The sequence below is a fragment of the Bufo bufo genome, chromosome 11 (genome assembly GCF_905171765.1).
Source record: "Bufo bufo chromosome 11, aBufBuf1.1, whole genome shotgun sequence".
Classification (NCBI taxonomy): domain Eukaryota; kingdom Metazoa; phylum Chordata; class Amphibia; order Anura; family Bufonidae; genus Bufo; species Bufo bufo.
Window position 1 is genome coordinate 18845284 of NC_053399.1, and position 23690 is coordinate 18868973.

Sequence of the window (23690 nt, forward strand, 5' to 3'; positions counted from 1 at the left end):
TTGGGGCTTGAGCCCCGAATGTTTTGTCCAGTGCCCCGAATGTTATGCTGGCCCCACCCCCCTTGGACTTGTTCCTCTACTTGCGGGCTGCGCGGGCGTGAGTTCAGTCACTTCGGTGCTCGATCCCGTCCTGCAGCGCGTGATCCCGCGAGACCTGCCGCTGTAGGTCACGGGTCTCGCGGGATCACGCGCCGCAGGACGGGATTGCGCACCGAAGTGACTGAAGTTGAACTCATGCCCATGCAGCCAGCGGAACAAGTAAAAGGGGGAGGAGGGAATGACCTGTGGGGTTCCCCAGACGGCTAGGCCCTTCACAGTAGTTATTAATCCCTTTCAGCAGTCCTTCATTCACTGAAGGGGGGACTGCTGAAAGGGGTTAATAACTACTGTGAAGGGGGGACTGCTGAAAGGGGTTAATAACTACTGTGAAGGGGGGACTGCTGAAAGGGGTTAATAACTACTGTGAAGGGGGGACTGCTGAAAGGGGTTAATAACTACTGTGAAGGGCCTAGCCGTCTGGGGAACCCCACAGGTCATCCCCTCATCCCCCTTGTACTTGTTCCGCTGGCTGCATGGGCATGAGTTCAACTTCAGTCACTTCGGTGCGCAATCCCGTCCTGCGGCGCGTGATCCCGCGAGACCTACAGCGGCTTCATGGGATGGGGGCGTGGCTTCACGGGGGCTTGATAAAGTGGGCTTGTGCCCCGGATGTTTTCAGACCCTAGCAACGCCCCTGGCTGTGAGATTACACCTGGCTGTCAGGGCATGTTGGTAGTTGTAGTTTCACAACCCTGGAGAACCAAAGCAGAGGCTTAAAGGGAACCTGTCACCAGGAAATGCCTTGTAGGGCTAGCAATTCTGAATGTAATATCTTTCACTTAGCGACCTGTTGCTTCACTCTGCAGAAAAAATACCTTTAATGCACTTGCAATTGATCCTTTAAGTGCACAGAGGGCGGGCATAAATGCATCTGTGCCCCCCCCCCCTGCTCCTCCTACTTCTTTTGCCAGCGCCTCCCTGTCCTTCTTGATTGACAGAACCAGGCAAGATGACTATGCAGAAACCTGGGGTGAGAGAGGGGCTGGCATAGAAAGGAGGAGGAGCAACGGTGCACAGAGTGGCTTGGGCCAGCCCTCAGTGCACTTAACTGATCATTTGCATATGGATTGAAAATACTTTTTCTCTAGAATGGAGCGGCAGATTGCTACATGAAGGGTATTATTACCTTTAGCTGAGCTAACCCTACAAAGCATTGTGCCTGGTGTAATAATGAATTTTCTGGTAGCAAATGGGTCCTAAGACCCCCTTAAGCACCAGGCCTCAGGTAGGACTGCTTCCTCTGCACCACGTATTATTACCCCAAAAGCCATGAGGTGGAGAACATTGGTGGTAAAAGTGCTGGATAGAATGACGTACAGAGTAGTTTTAGGGAGTGGAAAACGGGACATTTGCCCAGGGCGTCCTTCTTCCCATCAAGAAATGCATTACCATTGATCCCTTCACTGACCTAGACCACCAGAGAATGTAAAGTCAACCTCCTTCACTGCCTTTGACCAGCAAGGAATTCACAATAAATCCCTCGTCCACAAGGGGCTGTCAGAGTATGAAAAAAAAAACCTGTATAAAAATGGTGAACCAGTGTTTTCTAGCACAAAATTTATCTCAAAATTTTAATCTTTATCTTGTATCTGTTTCTAGGAAAGGTGGGTGAAATCTAATACACCATTATAGCTCCAGTGCTATTGCCTAACATCAGCAGAATCCAAAATGGCAAGTCAATGGTTAAAGTGGATGTTCATTCACAAAATTTTCATAAAAAATAACATATCAGAAACTTTAGAGTTACTCACCTCCACTGATCTCCATCCACTGCCATGCTGCTGCTCCGTCCATGCTGCTCTCTACCTCCTGTGCCCTCCTGCTATACCAGAGATGTCAGTAAAGGCAAACTCAACCAATGGTTGGCAGAGGCGGGTCACTGGTAAGGCTGAGATTGCTGGAGTGGACCTTTGTAGGCATCTCTGGCATGATGAGCTGGGGCAGGAAGTGGACAGCAGCAGTGGGAGATCAGTGGAGGTGAGTAATGCTACTTGGCTATTTTAAAGCCTTTAATAACATAATTATTGGCCCTGAAAGACAAGGAACCTGGAAAGAGTCAGGAGTCAGGATGTAACTCAGGATCAGTACAGGATAAGTAATGTTTGTACACAGTGACTCCACCAGCAGAATAGTGAGTGCAGCTCTGGAGTATAATACAGGATGTAACTCAGGATCAGTACAGGATAAGTAATGTATGTACACAGTGACTGCACCAGCAGAATAGTGAGTGCAGCTCTGGAGTATAATACAGGATGTAACTCAGGATCAGTACAGGATAAGTAATGTATGTACACAGTGACTGCACCAGCAGAATAGTGAGTGCAGCTCTGGAGTATAATACAGGATGTAACTCAGGATCAGTACAGGATAAGTAATGTATGTACACAGTGACTGCACCAGCAGAATAGTGAGTGCAGCTCTGGAGTATAATACAGGATGTAACTCAGGATCAGTACAGGATAAGTAATGTATGTACACAGTGACTGCACTAGTAGAATAGTGAGTGCAGCTCTGGAGTATAATACAGGATGTAACGCAGGATCAGTACAGGATAAGTAATGTACGTACACAGTGACTCCACCAGCAGAATAGTGAGTGCAGCTCTGGAGTATAATACAGGATGTAACTCAGGATCAGTACAGGATAAGTAATGTATGTACACAGTGACTCCATAAGCAGAATAGTGAGTGCAGCTCTGGAGTATAATACAGGATGTAACTCAGGATCAGTACAGGATAAGTAATGTATGTACACAGTGACTGCACCAGCAGAATAGTGAGTGCAGCTCTGGAGTATAATACAGGATGTAACTCAGGATCAGTGCAGGATAAGTCATGTAATGTATGTACACAGTGACTGCACCAGCAGAATAGTGAGTGCAGCTCTGGAGTATAATACAGGATGTAACTCAGGATCAGTACAGGATAAGTCATGTAATGTATGTACACAGTGACTGCACCAGCAGAATAGTGAGTGCAGCTCTGGAGTATAATACAGGATGTGACTCAGGATCAGTACAGGATAAGTAATGTAATGTCTGTACACAGTGACTCCACCAGCAGAATAGTGAGTGCAGCTCTGGAGTATAATACAGGATGTAACTCAGGATCAGTACAGGATAAGTAATGTAATGTATGTACACAGTGACTGCACCAACAGAATAGTGAGTGCAGCTCTGGAGTATAATACAGGATGTAACTCAGGATCAGTACAGGATAAGTAATGTATGTACACAGTGACTGCACCAGCAGAATAGTGAGTGCAGCTCTGGAGTATAATACAGGATATATTGCAACTAGATGTAAGTTATTGCCATTCACCTGCTATCAGTTAGCGATAGGTTGTTAAGTGTTATTGTTGATTCAAACCCTATCTTGCTGAACCTCAGCTAATATCACTAACTGACCCTCATCGCCACTAGTTCTGTCTCCTTATACTATCCTCTCTCTGAGCTACCAGGGTGCCTGCAGCACACCCCAGGGCTTTCTCAGCAAATTCACTTGGTCACTTTCTTTAAAAAACACTAGGAGCGCAGCTCCCCCAACATGTTTCACTGCTGAACGTGGCATCCTCAGGGGAAGCGGAGCTACTACCAACACGAGCGCTCTCATTGAGTGCCATTTACACCTGAAAGGCCGGTTTACCTTTCCCATCATCCAATATGTAAGCGCTGTTTCTAAAAGCTTCGGGGGATAGGCCAATGGGATACCCCTACCCAACAATAACTACCTCCGATAGGTGCTTCTTTTCAAGATGTCTGGTGCGCATGATTCCAGTGATAGGTATATTCGCCCTTCTTATCTGTTGTGCGCAGTATCCAGGACTTTAACTTTTTCTCACTGGGTTCATTCAAACTGCGCATGCGATGCTACTTTAATTCTTTTCATTCACTTTGCCTGTACTGCGCAAGCGATTCAACTTAAAACTTAAGACCTATTCACTCTGTTAGTCTTTTAGTGCGCAGGCTTTAGGACTTCACTGTTTTGTCCCCTCTTTAACTGAATTGTGAACTACAGGTGAAACTCGAAAAAAATAGGATATCGCGCAAAGTTCATTTATTTCAGTAAGGTGAAACTAACATATGAGACTCATTACAGGCAAAGCGAGATATTCCAAGCCTTTATTTGTTATAATTTGGATGATTATGGCTTACAGCTTATGAAACCCCAAAGTCTCAATTTTGAGGTCCCCTTTGCTCAGGGGGTATGGATTAATTAGCTGACTACAGTGTGACTGACCCCTTGAGCCTAGAATATTGAACCTTTTCACAAAATTCAAATTTTAAGCTGCATTAATGCAATTCCTTTTAGTTTGCATTACTGAAATAAATGGACTTTTGCACGATATTCTAATTTTTTGAGTTTCACCTGTATGTCAAAGGGAGGTTTACACAAGGGCTAAATTATCAGTGACTGAACCTCATCCAATGTCTATTTATCACGATTTTACAATTATTTACTATCTTTAGGCAATAATCAACATGAATGATGATTATTAGTGATTAATAAATTATGTTAATAAATCCTAAATAATGAAAAATTTAACTTAAATTAATATTAGGAGTTCCACTTAATTAATTTATATTGCTTTATGCAATGAACCCTTCTTCATAACGCTATTAAGTGATTAGTAAATGTGAACCCTAATCATTTTATCTACACCACCTTATTTATAATATTCAAATTTTTACCCTGTGATAACCTTTATGGTGAGTATATAGCCATTTGTCCATTGCCTAATTTACATGTCACTTTACATATAATTTGTTCTATCTGCCCCGATATATCTAAATTGTCCATGTTACCTATAGTTCTACTTCAAACCCGATTCCATATTGCCCACCCTTCTATATCATGAGAACATACACTCACCTAAAGAATTATTAGTGCCCCCATACTAATACGGTGTTGGACCCCCTTTTGCCTTCAGAACTGCCTTAATTCTACGTGGCATTGATTCCACAAGGTGCTGATAGCATTCTTTAGACATGTTGGCCCATATTGATAGGATAGCATCTTGCAGTTGATGGAGATTTGAGGGATGCACATCCAGGGCACGAAGCTCCCGTTCCACCACATCCCAAAGATGCTCTATTGGGTTGAGATCTGGTGACATTTTAGTACAGTGAACTCATTGTCATGTTCAAGAAACCAATTTGAAATGATCCGAGCTTTGTGACATGGTGCATTATCCTGCTGGAAGTAGCCATCAGATGATGGATACATGTTCTCATTCTGTTTACGCCAAATTGTCTCAACCGAAATCAAGACTCATCAGACCAGGCAACATTTTTCCAGTCTTCAACAGTCCAATTTTAGTGAGCTCGTTCTAATTGTAGCCTCTTTTTCCTATTTGTAGTGGAGATGAGTGGTCCCCGGTGGGGTCTTCTGCTGTTGTAGCCCATCCGCCTCAAGGTTGTGCGTGTTGTGGCTTCACAAATGCTTTGCTGCATACCTCGGCTGTAACGAGTGGTTATTTCAGTCAACGTTGCTCTTCTATCAGCTTGAATCAGTCGGCCCATTCTCCTCTGACCTCTAGCATCCACAAGGCATTTTTGCCCACAGGACGGCCGCATACTGGATGTTTTTCCCTTTTCACACCAGTCTTTGTAAACCCTAGAAATGGTTGTGCGTGAAAATCCCAGTAACTGAGCAGATTGTGAAATACTCAGAGCGGCCCGTCTGGCACTAACAACCATGCCACGCTCAAAATTGCTTAAATCACCTTTCTTTCCCATTCTGACATTCAGTTTGGAGTTCAGGAGATTGTCTTGACCAGGAGCACCCCCCTAAATGCATTGAAGCAACTGCCATGTGATTGGTTGACTAGATAATTGCATTAATGAGAAATAGAACAGGTGTTCCTAATAATTCTTTAGGTGAGTGTATATTAATGTGTAATCATTAGATATCCACCCAAAAATTTATAAATTAGTCTTCTTGCTTGTGATCCTCTCTATTGAGCTAGAATTTTACCAGATATCAATATATGATGATAGATAGATTATATGGAGATTTTTCAAAGGGACGACTAGTGTATATCCCTAACCCCTATTTTTAAATAAATGCTGTAAATGAGAATCCCTCATTTAAACCATCCGGGCTCCTTGTATTAAGCCTATAAATCCAGCGAGCCTCACATTATAGTAGTTTTCTGTCCAAATTTCCACCTCAGAAGCATAATAGGCTTGTATTTTTTCCATGAATGTATCTCATGTGTCTAGAAATAGACATATCCTTCTCTATTGTGCTTGAATGGCCTGAGAAACGATGTCTGAGTTCCTGTGTAGTCTTTCCGACATATAGTTTTGGGCATGGGCATGATGCTATATAGATCACCCCTTGGGTCTTACAATTAATAAATTGTCTAATCTTGTACTCCTTTTGATCACTTGGATTTGTGAACTTTTTGATGCGTGGACTATATCTACAAAAGGAGCAATCTCTACATGGTGCTGATCCGCGGTATTTTTCTATACTAGTCTTAGCCATAGTTCCAGTATCTTGAAGAAAAATATGGACCAAATGGTCCTTCAAATTTAAGCCCCTACGATAGGTGATACTGGGGTTACGAATGAGAACTGGTGCCTGTTTTCTGTCTGATTGTATAATGTGCCAATATCTTTTTAGAATCCGGTATATTTCTTTATTATACCCATCAAAGGTGCCAATACATGTGATAATATCATTGTCTTTTTTTTGGTGGTGGTGGTGGGGGGGTTTAATAAATACTCTCTCTTTGTAATTTTTGCCCTATTAAAGGCTCTTTTAAGAGGGCGAATTGGATATCCCCTATCTTGAAATCTCTGAAAAAGAGCATTGCTTTCCTTGGTGAATGACATCTTGTTGGTACAATTTCTCAGGGCTCTTAAGTATTGGCCAACCGGGATCCCCCTTTTTAAAGGGAGGGGATGCCAGCTGGTCCAATGCAAATAGCTGTTCATAGAAGTCGGTTTTCTATATATCTCAGTATCAAGATGACCCTCCTCTGTTTCTATTATTTTTAAATCCAAAAAATAGATCTCCTTCTCCTGAATCTCATAGGTGTATTTCATGCCTATATTGTTATCATTCAATGCCTAGGCGAACTCATAAAATAGTGGCAGGTATATGACGACATTTTCTCCGTAAATACCAAGTGATCTTCCCACCACCCCAAATTTTTTTTGCATAAGATGGGGCACATGACGTCCCCATCGCGGTCCCTTTGATTTGTTTATAATAGTGCTTCTGTAACTTAAAATAATTGTGCTAAAAAATAAACTCTAACATAGATAATACCAATTCATTGTGTTGTTGGAAAATAGTGCTTTTGGTGCTCAAAAATGATTTCACAGCCTTTAAACAAAGATGGGGCTGTATATTTGTGTATATTGATTCGACATCCAGGCTTGCTAGTAAGATATTTGATGTCACTGTGATGTCATTTATCTTAAGAAGGAGATCCTTGGTATCTTTGATATATGAGGGCAACAATGTAACGAAAGGCCTCAATATTTGGTCCACATAAACACTAATCCCCTGTGTAACACTATCATTCCCTGAGACAATAGGCCTTCCTGGAATCAGTGTCTTGTTCTTGTTAACCTTAATGTTGGAATGGTCAGGCTTTTATTAAACAGGTACATAAGCTCATCCTTAGTAATTAGGTTGTTCTCTTTTGCCTCCGTTAGTAGTTATTTCAATTCATCCAAGTAATAACTGGTAGGATTTTCCTGTAGTAGTCTATATGTTTTTTTTTATCTCTAAGTAGCCTTTGAACCATATCTACCTAGTCTTCTCTGTCTTGAATGACAATATTTCCCCCCCTTATCACCGGGTTTTCTTATAATGTCTTCATTTGTTTTTAACTCCTCTAAAGCAAAAAGTTCTTCTGAATTTAAATTGGATACCGCATGATCTTTTCTCATTTTTAATCCTTTTTATATCTCGTGCTACCAGCTGTACGAAGGTATCTATTTCCTTAAATTGTGCAAAAGGTGGGGTATACTTACATTTGAGCTTTAGGGAAGTGAAGGGTGGGTCTGGGATGACCCTGTCTCTTTCATTCTCTCTGATTAAATTTTCCAATATTTTCACACTTCTTTGTTCATTTTCAAATGTCCTACTTATATCTGACTCAAATTGTTTATGTGTTTTATGTAGGGCCAGCTTCTGTGCTTCCGTTCCGCACCGCACCTTCAGGATTACGGATCCAAGCCATGTGCACAAACAGCTGGGGCCTGTATATTGCGATACGGGCATGGCCGTCTGCATGAGCCCTTAGATAGATGCGGGTCCTACCTCCTGGACCGCTCCTATGTCCCAAATAGGCTGTTGGAAGTGAAGGATAGCGCACTGCCCTTCATTCACTGCTATGGTTGTTCCAAAAATAATCAAGCTTTCTATTTTCAGAACTCCCTTGGAATAAAAAGCACTCTGCGCATGAGCGATGCACTCTCCTTCACTTTGGGGTGCCCGTTCTGAAGATTGGAGCAGGTCCCAGAGGTGGGACCCACACCTATCTGACATTTACAGCATATCCTAGCCATATGCCATCAGACTCTCAAATAACCCCTTTAATGGTACAGTGCACACTGTTTTGTTCTTAATGTGTTATTCCTACCGTGGACGCAGCGGCGCTGGAGCTGTGGAGGGCGTTTTGGCCATCCGCATTTACAAGGTTAGGTCTTGTGACACCATATTGGTTAGGGAGGCAATTGGTATTGCCCTGGTTTGTCTGTGTAGACACAAAGTGCATGACTAGTGACCATCTAGGTGCCCAGAGGTTGTGCTTGGTCTGACATCTCAGCCCAATTCATTTCTATGCAGCTGAGCTGCAATACCCGAGGCAACCCATGGACAGGTGTGGAGCTGTTTGTGGAAGAAAGCAGCCATGTTTTTCTAATCTTGTGCAACTTCTTTAATAACGAGAGTGAAGAGATTTGCTGCTGATGGTCCAATCCAAATAATGGCTTCATCTGTAGAGGTTACATAAGAGGTTCAATGAGGCTTTAGGGACAAAGTTCAGGTGTGTGGGTTTCTATTTGATTTTTCTATCATGTAGCAGCAGTGGTCAAGGCTGTGTCCTAACTAAACAAATCCGGGCTGCAAAACATCCCTTTTCCTTTGCCCTGTTGCATCAGACGGTTTTCACACTCTATGGACTTTTCCCAATAGTCTGTAAGACTTATTCACAATTCATTGGATTATCAATTTTGGACATCCTTGGGGCCATTCTTTTTACCCCCTATTGCACTTAAATAATGGGAATGTAGATCTAGCATGTGTGACCTCCATTATTTTCTGGAATTTTCCTGTACAATTCCTCTCCATGCTTTTCATTGGCTGAGAGGGTTTGTCTGAGGATATTGAGTGGTAGAGTCAGACCTCTGGGGCAAATGCTGTATGGGGGCAGTAAGTATGGGTCTTTGGATATTGATGGATAGGTCATCAATATTAAATCAGTGGGGGAGTTGGGGGTCTGATTCCTGGCACCCCCAGCTGTTGTAAAGGGGCCTTCTCGCAGGATACGAATCATGGCTCCAGGGCTGGACTGGGACTGAAATTCAGCACAGGCATTGTAAAACATACAGGCCCACTTGCTGGATGTTGAATGTATGAATGTGAATTATGTTTGTGCGCCCTCCCATCCAACCTTCCACTGCCCCTCCTGTCCCAGTCCTAATGGCACTACCAAAGATAAAGGAGATTACAGCATAGCATACCTATTACATCCAGTGACGTCTCCTCTTTCTTCATCTTCTCCATAGAGCCCAGACTGCCATGATGAATTCTTTCAGCCGTGACTCATCTCTGCAGAGTTTGGTGCAGAGTTTGGCAAACATATATCTTAGGTTCCTCACTTTTCCATCACATCTCTTGGTACCCCAACATTGTCATCCTGCTGCTAACTCCAATATTGTGCCTGCTGTGCTCCCCAATGCCGCCAAATAATCAGTACCATAAAGGTGGTCTCCCACATACTGGTGCTCTCAGAAGTCCCACCAATAATAATTGTTAGAGATGGCCTTGCGGCTCGCCCGGCGGTCATTTCGCGGCGAACTTTGCTCGTATGGCGATGTTCGCATGCGCCATATTCTTTTGTATTGCACCGAACTTTGACCCATGACACATTCATCAGGTGGAACAGGACAGCCAATTGAGACGTTTCAGCACATGGACACACCCCCACCCTATAACAGAACCCGATCTGGCAGCCATTTTAAATTCAGTGTTTTGACAGTGTAGGGAGAGGTTGCTTTGTAGAGCAGGGACAGACTGTTAGGGACACCAAACGCTAGCTAATAGGGCAACAAAAGTCCTTTTAAGGACTGATATAGGTGTGCTATCGCTGTGATATACTGAGGGGTGTGATATACTTATAATATACTTTCTAAGAAAGTTTATTATAGTGCATTTGTACTGTGAAGCAGTTGCGTGCGGTTCTGCTGCAATACCGCAGGAATATAGAAGGACAAGCGTTTTTGGAACAACTATTTGCAACGGGTGCCATATACCTGCTTCAACCAAATATTGATTCAGTGGTTCTATATACCTGTTTCCACAAAATACTGATTAAGGGGTGCGATATACCTGCTTCTACAAAATACTGATTAAGGGGTTCTATATACCTCCTTCCACATAATACTGATTGAGGGGTGTGATATACCTGCTTCTACAAAATACTGATAAATGGGTGCGATATACCTGCTTCCACCAAATATTGATTGAGGCTTGTGACACACCAGCTTCCACAAAATACTGAATGAGGGGTGCGATATACCTGCTTCCACCAAATATTGATTCAGGGGTTCTATATACCTGCTTCCACAAAATACTGATTGAGGGGTACGATTTACCTGCTTCTACAAAATTCTGATTAAGGGGTTCTATATGCCTGCTTCCACAAAACACTGATTGAGGGGTGTGATATACCTGCTTACACAAAATACTAATTAAAGGGTTTGATATACCTGCTTCCACAAAATACAGATTGAGGGGTGCGATATACCTGCTTCCACAAAATACTGATTAAGGGGTTTGATATACCTGCTTCCACAAAATACTGATTGAGGGGTGGAAGAAACCTGCTTCCACCAAATATTGATTCAGGTGTTCTATATACCTTTTCTCACAAAATACTGATTGAGGGGTGCGATATACCTACTTCTACAAAATAATGATTAAGGGGTTTGATATACCTGCTTCCACAAAATACTGATTAAGGGGTTCTATATTCCTGCGTCCACAAAATACTGATTGAGGGGTGTGAAATACCTGCTTCTACAAAATACTGATTAAGGGGTTCTATATACCTGCTTCCACAAAATACTGATTGAGGGGTGCGATATACCTGCTTCCACAAAATACAGATTGAGGGGTGCGCTATAACTGCTTCCACCAAATAATGATTGAGGTGTTATATATAGCTGTTTCCACAAAATACTGATTGAGGGGTGCGAAATACCTGCTTCTACAAAATACTGATTAAGAGGTTCTATATACCTGCTTCCACAAAATACTGATTGAGGGGTGCGATATACCTGCTTCCACAAAATACTTATTAAGCGGTTTGATATACCTGCTTCCACAAAATACGGATTGAGGGGTGCGCTATAACTGCTTCCACCAAATAATGATTGAGGTGTTATATATAGCTGTTTCCACAAAATTCTGATTGAGGGGTACGATATACCTGCTTCTACAAAATACTGATTAAGGGGTTCTATATACCTGCTTTCACAAAATACTTATTGAGGAGTATGATATACCAGGTTCCACAAAATACTGATTGAGGGGTGCGATATACCTGCCTCCACCTAATATTGATTGAGGCCTGCGATACATTGGCTCTCACAAAATACTGATTGAGGGGTGCGATATACCTGCTTCTACAAAATAATGATTGAAGGGGTTCTATGTACCTGCTTCCACAAAATACTGATTCAGGGGTTGATATACCTGCTTCCACAAAATAAAGATTGAGGGGTGCTATATACCTGCTTCCACAAAATACAGATTGAGGTGTGCGATATACCTGCTTCCACAAAATACTGATTAAGGGGTTTAATATACCTGCTTCCATAAAATACTGATTGAGGGGTGCGATATACCTGCTTCCAACAAATATTGATTCAGGTGTTCTATATGCCTGTTTTCACAAAATACTGATTGATCGGTGGGATATACCGGTTTCTACAAAATACAGATTGAGGGGTGCGATATACCTGCTTCCACAAAATACTGCTTAAGGGGTTTGATATACCTGCTTCCATAAAATACTGATTGAGGGGTGCGATATACCTGCTTCCAACAAATATTGATTCAGGTGTTCTATATACCTGTTTCCACAAAATACTGATTGAGGGGTGCGATATACCTGCTTCTACAAAATACTGATTAAGGGGTTCTATATACCTGCTTCAACAAAATACTGATTGAGGCCTGCGATACACCGGCTTCCACAAAATATTGATTGAGGCCTGCGATATACCTGCTTCCACCAAATATTGATTGAGGCTTGCGATTCACCAACTTCCACAAAATCCTAAATGAGGGGTGCGATATACCTGCTTCCACCAAATATTGATTCAGGGGTTCTATATACCTGTTTCCACAAAATACTGAATGAGGGGTGCGATATACCTGCTTCTACAAAATTCTAATTAAGTGATTCTATATACCTGCTTCCACAAAATACTGATTGAGGGGTGCGATATACCTGCTTCCACAAAATACTTAATAAGGGGTTCGATATACAGTCAGGTCCATAAATATTGGGACATCAACACAATTCTAACATGTTTGGCTCTATACACCACCATAATGGATTTGAAATTAAACAAACAAGATGTGCTTTAACCGCAGACTGTCAGCTGTAATTTGAGGGTATTTACATCCAAATCAGGTGAACGGTGCAGGAATTACAACAGTTTGCATATGTGCCTCCCACTTGTTAAGGGACCAAAAGTATTGGGACATAATCATAATCATAAATCAAATTTTCACTTTTTAATACTTGGTTGCAAATACTTTGCAGTCAATTATAGCCTGAAGTCTGGAACGCATAGACATCACCAGACGCTGGGTTTCATCACAGGTGATGCTCTGCCAGGCCTCTACTGCAACTGTCTTCAGTTCTTGCTTGTTCTTGGGGCATTTTCCCTTCAGTTTTGTCTTCAGCAAGTGAAATGCATGCTCAATCGGATTCAGGTCCGGTAATTGACTTGGCCATTGCATAACATTCCACTTCTTTCCCTTAAAAAACTCTTTGGTTGCTTTTGCAGTACGCTTTGGGTCATTTTCCATCTGCACTGTTAAGCACCGTCCAATGAGTTCTGAAGCATTTGGCGGAATATGAGCAGATAATTTTGCTCGAAACACATCAGAATTCATCCTACTGCTTTTGTCAGCAGTCACATAATCAATAAATACAAAAGAACCAGTTCCATTTGCAGCTATAAATGCCCACACCATGACACTACCACCACCATGCTTCACTGATGAGGTGGTATGCTTAGGATCATGAGCAGTTCCTTTCCTTCTCCATACTCTTCTCTTCCCATCACTCTGGTACAAGTTGATCTTGGTCTCATCTGTCCATTGGATGTTGTTCCAGAACTGTGAAGGCTTTTTTAGATGTTTTTTGGCAAACTCTAACCTTCCTGTTTTTGAGGCTCACCAATGGTTTACATCTTGTGGTGAACCCTCAGTATTCACTCTAGTGAAGTCTTCTCTTGATTGTTGACTTTGACACACATACACCTACCTCCTGTAGAGTGTTCTTGATCTGGCCAACTGTTGTGAAGGGTGTTTTCTTTACCAGGGAAACAATTCTTTGATCGACCACCACAGTTGTTTTTCGTGGTCTTCCGGGTCTTTTGGTGTTGCTGAGCTCACATGTGTGTTTCTTCTTTTTAAGAATATTCCAAACAGTTGTTTTGGCCACGCCTAATGTTTTTGCTATCTCTCTGATGGGTTTGTTTTGTTTTTTCAGCCTAATGATGGCTTGCTTCACTGATAGTGACAGCTCTTTGGATCTCATCTTGAGAGTTGACAGTAATAGATTCCAAATGCAAATAGCACACTTGAAATTAACTCTGGACCTTTTATCTGCTCATTGTAATTGGGATAACAAGGGAATAACACACACCTGGCCATGTAACAGCCAAGAAGCCAATTGTCCCATTACTTTTTGTCCCTTAACAAGTGGGAGGCACATATGCAAACTATTGTAATTCCTGCACCGTTCACCTGATTTGGATGTAAATACCCTCAAATTAAAGCTGACAGTCTGCAGTTAAAGCACATCTTGCTCGTTTCATTTCAAATCCATTGTGGTAGTGTATAGAGCCAAAAATGTTAGAATTGTGTCGATGTCCCAATATTTATGGACCTGACTGTACCTGCTTCCACAATATACAGATTGAGGGGTGCGATATACCTGCTTCCACAAAACACTTAATAAAGGGTTTGATATACCTGCTTCCATAAAATACTGATTATGGGGTGCGATATACCTGCTTACAACAAATATTGATTCAGGTGTTCTATATACCTGTTTTTTTTATAAAATATTAATTGAGGGGTGGGATATACCTGCTTCTACAGAATACTGATTAATGGGTTCTATATACCTGCTTCCACAAAATACTGATTAAGGGGTTTGATATACCTGCTTCCAGAAAATACGGATTGAGGGGTGGGATATACCTGCTTCTACAAAATACTGATTAAGGGGTTCCACAAATTACTGATTGTGGGATGCGATATACCTGCTTCCACAAAATACTTATTGAAGGGAGCGATATACCTCATGACACAAAATACTGATTGAGGGGTGCTATTTTCCTGCTTCCACCAAAAATTGATTGAGGCTTGTGATACACCAGCTTCCACAAAATCCTGAAAGACGGGTGCGATATACCTGTTTCCACAAAATACTGACTGAGGGGTGGGATATACCTGCTTCTGCAAAATACTGATTAAGGAGTTCAATATTCCTGCTTCCACAAAATACTGATTGAGGGGTGTGATATACCTGCTTCCACCAACTATTTATTGAGGCCTGTGATACACCGGCTTCCACAAAATACTGATTGAGGGGTGCGATATACCTGCTTTCACAAATTACTGATTGAGGGGTATGATGTACCTGCTTCCACAAAATACTGATTGAGGGGTTCTATATACCTGCTTCCATCAAATATTGATTCAGGTGTTATATATACCTCTTTCCACAGAACTCACAAAGCCACGCTCCAGACGCTCCACGTCCTGCCTCTTCTCCTCTCTCCTCCCATTTGTCCTCCACTCCACCTTCCACCGCGCCGTCGTCACGTTCATCTGGCAGAAGGCAGGCTTCCGTGGCCCAAATGTTCGAGCATAAAAAGTTGATGACAACGGATAACCCTCTTGCCCAACGGTTGACTGTTGGCTTGTCGGAACTGCTAGCCAGCCAACTACTGCCATATAAGCTGGTGGACTCGGAGGCCTTTAGAAACTTTGTGGCCTTTGGCACACTGCAATGGAAGGTCACCGTAAGGAAATATTTCTCCCAGAAGGGCATCCCAGAGCTATATGGCCACGTTCAATTGAATATATCTCTGGCACACAGTGTCGGTGGCAAGATACATCTGACCACAGACATGGGGTCTAGCAAACACGGGCAGGGAAGGTACATAACTTTTACTGCCCACTGGATGAACCTTCTGACTGCCGTCAAGCATGTAACCCATGGCACCGTGTGGATTTGGTTTTACCCATGGGCGTCCGCAAGGGGGGGCAAGGGGGGGCAAGTGCCCTCCCCTGGGGCCCTGGAAATCTGTGAACCGAGTTCTGCCTCTGCTCTGCAGCACTGGCAGATCCAGGGGGGGGGGGCAACGGGGCAATTGCCCCCCCACCCCGAGCTGCTCAGAAGAGGGGGGCGGCGGCGGGGCACAGGGAGATGAACGCTTCCATTGTGGAAGCGTTCATCTCCATAGTCATCTGTATCGCCGTCCTCAGGACAGCGATACAAATGACTGTGCAGAGGCAGGGGAGGGAGAGGCGTGTCCCTTTCCCTTCCTCTGATAGGCTGCAGGCACTAGGCCGGCAGCTTATCAGAGGCCGGCGCAGGCGGCGCGATGACGTCATCGCGCCGCCTGAGCCGTACAGCGCGGGACACAGGCCGGAAGAGGCCTGCATCGCATCGCTGCCAAGGAGGTAAGTATAAGTGTTTATTTTTTTTGTGTACAATACTGGTGGCTACTGGCACATAATGGGGGTCTCTGGCTACTGGCACATAAGGGGGGTCTCTGGCTACTGCCACATAATGGGGGTCTCTGGCTACTGGCACATAATGGGGGTCTCTGGCTACTGGCACATAATGGGGGTCTCTGGCTACTGGCACATAATGGGGGGGGCTGTCATTACTGGCACATAATAGGGGGGGCTGTCATTACTGGCACATAATGGGGGGCTGTCATTACTGGCACATAATGGGGGGCTGTCATTACTGGCACATAATGGGGGGCTGTCATTACTGGCACATAATGGGGGCTGTCATTACTGGCACGGGGGGGCTGTCATTACTGGCACATGATGGCGGGCTGTTATTACTGGCACATGATGGGGGGCTGTTATTACTGGCACATGATGGGGGGCTGTTATTGCTGGCACATTATTGCGGGCACTATAGGGGCATCTACTGAGGCCACAAAGAAGGGGTGTTTTATATGGGGGGCTCTGTACAGTAGAATTTTATACTGGGACACATTATGGTGGGTACTATGAGAAAGGGGAGAGAGGAGTACTATGGGGTCATCTACGGGGGGCACTAAGAAGGGGTATTTTATACTTGCAAATTATGGGGGACACTGAGGGCATCTACTGGGGCATTTTATACTGGTACATTGTGGGGGGCACTAGGAGGAAGGAGGGTGTGGAGCACTATGGAGGCATTTACTGGGGGCACTATATAGGGGTATTTTATACTGGCACATTATGGGGGCACTATGGGGACATTAGCTCAACTGGGGGCATTACAAGGGGGTATTTTTTGCACACATTATAAGGAGAAGTATTTCTACTGGGGGGCATTATGGTGGGCTTTATTACTCCCCCATTATGGTGGGCTTTATTACTCCCCCCTAGTAGCAGCACCAGCCTCTCCCTGCTCTGCTATCCCTCTGCCCTTTCTCCAAATCCTTATTATGAAATCTTTCTCATTAGGATAAAACACAACATCAGCTCCGCAGAGCCCCCGGCCAAAGTCTTGAAGTGGTGTCCGAGATCCCCAAGGGCCAAGCCAAGTAATTGTAGGTTTTCATGTGAAATATGTTTATGTTATACACATATAGCCTACACTGTGCCACACAATATACAGTATACCGCTACACTGTGCCACACAATATACAGTATACCGCTACACTGTGTAGTCTGTTCTACAAGCACCATTGTTTTGTGGCGGCGGACTTCTGCGGCCATTTTATGAGATCACCAAACTGGTTAGTCGCAGTCAGGGCGCCATCAGTGACATCGTACCTTACACCTTCTTTCTGGAGCGTGCATTGCGTCGTGTCATTCATCAAGCCGTCGAGGAGCAGGAAGATGAGGAAGTCGCAATGCTGGATAAATTCCCAAGGGGGGCTACTCCATCTGAGATAACTCAGCAGGAGTGTGAAGAGAAGTCAAAGGAGAATGGTGGCTGGGGGAAGGAGGAGCAAGAAGAGCAGGCTTTGAGGGGGACTTTAAACTTTTCGGGGATCCCTGGTGTTGTCCGTTGCTGGGGGGAGGAGACCGAGGACGAAATTCTCCTGGGCGATGACCAGGAGCCAGGGCGCTCCACCGCTTCCAATTTAGTGCAAATGGGGGCCTTCATGCTCCAGTGTTTGAAGAGGGACACCCGTATAAAATGCATAAAGGGCAAGGACCAGTACTGGGTGGCAATGTACTGAGAGCAACGGAGCAGGGCGAAGCATAGCGTAGTGCAACTTGATTTAGGGGGAAGCTGAAGGCAGATAAAGGGTTAAGGTTTATTTATGGTTAGGGGTTGGGCTAGGAATTTCACGGGCATTATATATGCCTGGGGGAGGAGTCACCTCTCACCGGCGTGCAGGGATTTGTCACGGTTCCCGCCCACCCTCCCTATTATTATGTTTGGGGAACATTCTTATGGGCACGTTAACGGAGGGTCCTGGAAGGCAATTCAAGGCTTAATAGGTGCATGACAAGTTGGAGCGTGCATCGCATGAGGATTGGTAAGCTGGTGGTTGGGGCCCCTGTTTGGCAAAATGGGCCCACAGGGGTAGATGGAATTAGAATTGGCGGATTTGGTGCCCTTGGGTCGGTGACCGCGGCCAAGGGTAAGGTGGTATGAAAAATGGAGGGAAGAGTGAGGAGAATGGCTTGCCTTGTTGCCTTCTAGGATCCTATTAGTCTTTCAAGGTTCGGAATGTTGTCATTTATTTTGATATGCTTTTGATATGTTTTTCCTGTGTTTTATTATTAACATTGAAAAGTTGGTGAATTATGTAAATGTTTAATAAATTGGGCCGAGTATGCCTCTTTATCCAAGAAGGTATTCATGTGTCTTATTGGGGGAAGGGTAGTTAGTTGGGAAGGTTTTGTGGATGACTGAAATGATCTTCCATCCTATTAAGTCATTAGACCACCGGTACAAAAACAAAATGGCGGACATGTTACCAGCATCACAGGGGGCTGTCAGAATGCATCATTTCCAGGCCTTGCTGCGAGAGATGCTGCATTCTGCTGTCCAGTGAATGCATAATTTTTGTGGCCTGTACTCCACTGGCGTGCAGTAAAAGTGTTATCCACTGACCGTCTAATATACCTCCAGCCACATAATCACTTGTTCTTTTCTGTCAGGTGAATGCCTAATGTTTGGGGCCTGTACTCCCATGGCTTAAAATAAAAAATTTCTATGCTCCAGCTGGGCACATTTTTGAGAGTTTCCCTTTAAGATGCATAAAAATGGCCCCTGATTAAAATACATATTTTTGGGGGGAATTTTTGCCATTGATCCCCCTCTGGTATGTCACTATCCATGTTGTGGGACTATTTGAGCACTTCTAGTAAGTATTTGCTGGCTGCAAATATGACCTGAAGGTTTTTCAGGGTCGCCTGCCATTAAGGTGGATAGGGCCCGCCGCGAACGCGCGGTTCGCGAACATTTGATCTTCGTCCATCACTACAGATAGTACTGTACTACTAACCCCTCCATCCACCCCTACATACAGGATAATACACGCCACATACCTCTTACATCCAGTGACGTCTCTTTGATGTAGATGTTCTCTTTCCTCATCTTCTCCTTTCAGACCTTCAGACCAGACACCATTTTTCAGCCATTTCTCGTCTCTGCAGTTTGACAAACAAAATCTTAGTTTACTACTTTTCCATCATCCTGCCATCTTTTGGACAAATCATCCTACTACCCCCAATACTGTGCCGCTGTGCTCCCCAATACTATACTGCAGAAACAGATAAACCCCCTGATAATACTATTACCATGCAGATAGTGCCCTTCAATAATTATTGGCACACAGTGCCCTAAAATAACTGCGCCCAGCAAATAGTGCCCCTGACACTAATAATGGAAACATAACGTCCCCCAAAAATAACTGTGGTAAGCTGATACTGTGCCAAGGTGCTCCCAAAAGTCCCACCAATAAGAATAATTCTCTGCTAGCGCACACATGGTAGTAATAGTGCTCCTACAGTGCCCACAACCTGTCCCCACTGTGCCGCAGAAGTAATAATACTCCCATACAAGTAATCATTTTCCCCATACACTCCCAGTAGTAATAAAGCCCATCATAATGCCCCCAGTAGTAATAATTCTCCTTAAAATGTGCCAGTGCAAAAAATACCCCCTTTTAATGCCCCCAGTTGAGCTAATGTCCCCATAGTGCCCCCATAATGTGCCAATATAAAATACCCCTATATAGTGCCCCCAGTAAATGTCCCATAGTGCTCCTCTCCCCCCTTTTTCCTAGTGCCCCCAATAATGTACCAGTATAAAATGCCCCATATATAGTGCCCCAGTGGATGCCCTCAGTGTCCCCCATAATTTGCAAGTATAAAATACCCCTTCTTAGTGCCCCCCCATTAGATGAGCCCATAGTACTCCTTTCTCCCCTTCCCCATAGTACCCATTATAATGTGGCCAGTATAAAATACCCCTATTCTGAGCCCCCCATATAAAATACCCCTTCTTTGTGGCCTCAGTAGATGCCCCCATAGTGCCCCCAATAATGTGCCAGTAAGAAGTGCTCCCATAGATGCCCCCATAGTGCCACCCAATAATGTTCCAGTAAAAAGTGCCACCAATAATGTGCCAGTAAGAAGTGCCCCCATAGATGCCCCCACAGTGCCCAATAATGGACCAGTAACAAGAGCCCCCATAGATGCCCCCCAATCATGTGCCAGTAACAAGTGCCCCTATAGATGCCCCCAATAAAGTGCCAGTAACAAGTACCACCATAGATGTCCCCCAATCATGTGCCTGTAACAAGTACCCCCATAGATGTCCCCCAATCATGTGCCTGTAACAAGTACCCCCATAGATGTCCCCCAATCATGTGCCAGTACCAAGTGCCCCCATAGATGCCCCCAATCACGTGCCAGTAACAGGTGCCCCCATAGATGCCCCCCAATCATGTGCCAGTAACAGGTGCCCCCATAGATGCCCCCAATCAAGTGCCAATAGCACGGTACCCATAGATGCAACCCAATAATTTTCCAGTAAAAAGTGCCACCAATAATGTGCCAGTAAGAAGTGCCCCCATAGATGCCCCCACAGTGCCCAATAATGTACCAGTAACAAGAGCCCCTATAGATGCCCCCCAATCATGTGCCAGTAACAAGTGCCCCTATAGATGCCCCCAATAAAGTGTCAGTAACAAGTGCCACCATAGATGTCCCTCAATCATGTGCCTGTAACAAGTACCCCCATAGATGTCCCCCAATCATGTGCCAGTACCAAGTGCCCCCATAGATGCCCCCAATCATGTGCCAGTAACAGGTGCCCCCATAGATGCCCCCAATCATGTGCCAGTAACAGGTGCCCCCATAGATGCCCCCCAATCATGTGCCAGTAACAGGTGCCCCCATAAATGCCCCCAATCATGTGCCAATAGCAAGGTCCCCATAGATGCCCCCCAATCATGTGCCAGTAACAAGTGTGCCCATAGATGCCCACAATCATGTGCCAGTAACAAGTGCCCCCATAGATGCCCCCCAATCATGTGCCAGTAACAGGTGCCCCCATAGATGCCCCCCAATCATGTGCCAGTAACAGGTGCCCCCATAAATGCCCCCAATCATGTGCCAATAGCAAGGTCCCCATAGATGCCCCCCAATCATGTGCCAGTAACAAGTGTGCCCATAGATCCCCACAATCATGTGCCAGTAACAAGTGCCCCCATAGATGCCCCCCAATCATGTGCCAGTAACAGGTGCCCCCATAGATGCCCCCAATCAAGTGCCAATAGCACGGTACCCATAGATGCAACCCAATAATTTTCCAGTAAAAAGTGCCACCAATAATGTGCCAGTAAGAAGTGCCCCCATAGATGCCCCCACAGTGCCCAATAATGTACCAGTAACAAGAGCCCCTATAGATGCCCCCCAATCATGTGCCAGTAACAAGTGCCCCTATAGATGCCCCCAATAAAGTGTCAGTAACAAGTACCACCATAGATGTCCCCCAATCATGTGCCTGTAACAAGTACCCCCATAGATGTCCCCCAATCATGTGCCAGTACCAAGTGCCCCCATAGATGCCCCCAATCATGTGCCAGTAACAGGTGCCCCCATAGATGCCCCCAATCATGTGCCAGTAACAGGTGCCCCCATAGATGCCCCCCAATCATGTGCCAGTAACAGGTGCCCCCATAAATGCCCCCAATCATGTGCCAATAGCAAGGTCCCCATAGATGCCCCCCAATCATGTGCCAGTAACAAGTGTGCCCATAGATGCCCACAATCATGTGCCAGTAACAAGTGCCCCCATAGATGCCCCCCAATCATGTGCCAGTAACAGGTGCCCCCATAGATGCCCCCCAATCATGTGCCAGTAGTAGTACCATATAAAAAAACACTTATACTTACCTCCTTAATGCTGGCAGTGATGCGATGCAGACCTCTTCCGGCCTGTATCCCATGCTGTACAGCTCAGGTGGTGTGATGACGTCATTGCGCCGCCTGCACCGGCCTCTGATAGGCTGCAGGTCTAGTGCCTGCCCCGCCGCAGCACTCCCATCTGTGTTGCTGTCCTGAGTATGGCGATACAAATGACTATAGAGATGAGCGCTTTAACAATGGAAGCGCTCATCAACATGTGCCCTGCCGCCACCCCCCACTTCACCAGTAGCCAGCGGGGCTCAAGAGGCAGCTGCCTTGGGCCCCCCAGAAGCAACTGGGCCCGGGGCAGCTGCCCCTTTTGCCGCGCATTAAAGACGTCCCTGAGTATAATACAGGATGTAACTCAGGATCAGTACAGGATAAGTAATGTAATGTATGTACACAGTGACTCCACCAGCAGAATAGTGAGTGCAGCTCTGGAGTATAATACAGGATGTAACTCAGTATCAGTACAGGATAAGTAATGTATGTACACAGTGACTGCACCAGCAGAATAGTGAGTGCAGCTCTGGAGTATAACACAGGATGTAACTCAGGATCAGTACAGGATAAGTAATGTAATGTATGTACACAGTGACTGCACCAGCAGAATAGTGAGTGCAGCTCTGGAGTATAATACAGGATGTAACTCAGGATCAGTACAGGATAAGTAATGTAATGTATGTACACAGTGACTCCACCAGCAGAATAGTGAGTGCAGCTCTGGAGTATAATACAGGATGTAACTCAGGATCATTACAGGATAAGTAATGTAATATATGTACACTGTGACTCCACCAGCAGAATAGTGAGTGCAGCTCTGGAGTATAATACAGGATGTAACTCAGGATCAGTACAGGATAAGTAATGTAATATATGTACACAGTGATTGCAGCAGCAGAATAGTGAGTGCAGCTCTGGAGTATAATACAAGATGTAACTCAGGATCAGTACAGAATAAGTAATGTAATATATGTACACAGTGATTGCAGCAGCAGAATAGTGAGTGCAGCTCTGGAGTATAATACAAGATGTAACCCAGGATCAGTACAGAATAAGTAATGTAATATATGTACACAGTGAGTCCACCAGCAGAATAGTGAGTGCAGCTCTGGAGTATAATACAGGATGTACAGGTGAAACTCGAAAAATTAGAATATCCTGCAAAATTTCTTTTTTTTTTTCAGTAATGCAACTTAAAAGGTGAAACTAATATATGAGATAGATTTATCACATGCAAAGCGAGATATTTCAAGCCTTTATTTGTTATAATTTGGATGAATATGGCTTACAGCTTATGAAAACACCAAATTCACAATATCATAAAATTAGAATATTGTGAAAAGGTTCTATATTCTGGGCTCAAAGTGTCACACTCTAATCAGCTAAATAATCCATAACACCTGCAAATGGTTCCTGAGCCTTTAAATTGTCTCTCTAGTCTGGTTCAGTAGGAATTACAATCATGGCAGAGACTGCTGACCT

The 23690-nt window shown here is 44.4% G+C and overlaps 1 protein-coding gene across 1 annotated transcript in view; it reads left to right on the plus strand.

Moving 5' to 3' along the window:
* Window positions 1-1979: 1979 nt before the first annotated feature.
* Window positions 1980-23690, plus strand: part of LOC120982609 (alpha-1-antitrypsin-like) — a 45290-nt gene continuing 23579 nt past the window's right edge. Inside the window, exon 1 of the mRNA XM_040412884.1 lies at window positions 1980-2076. Coding sequence (XP_040268818.1) covers window positions 2027-2076 — 50 coding nt within the window. The 5' untranslated portion in view covers window positions 1980-2026. The remainder of the gene's footprint in view (window positions 2077-23690) is intronic.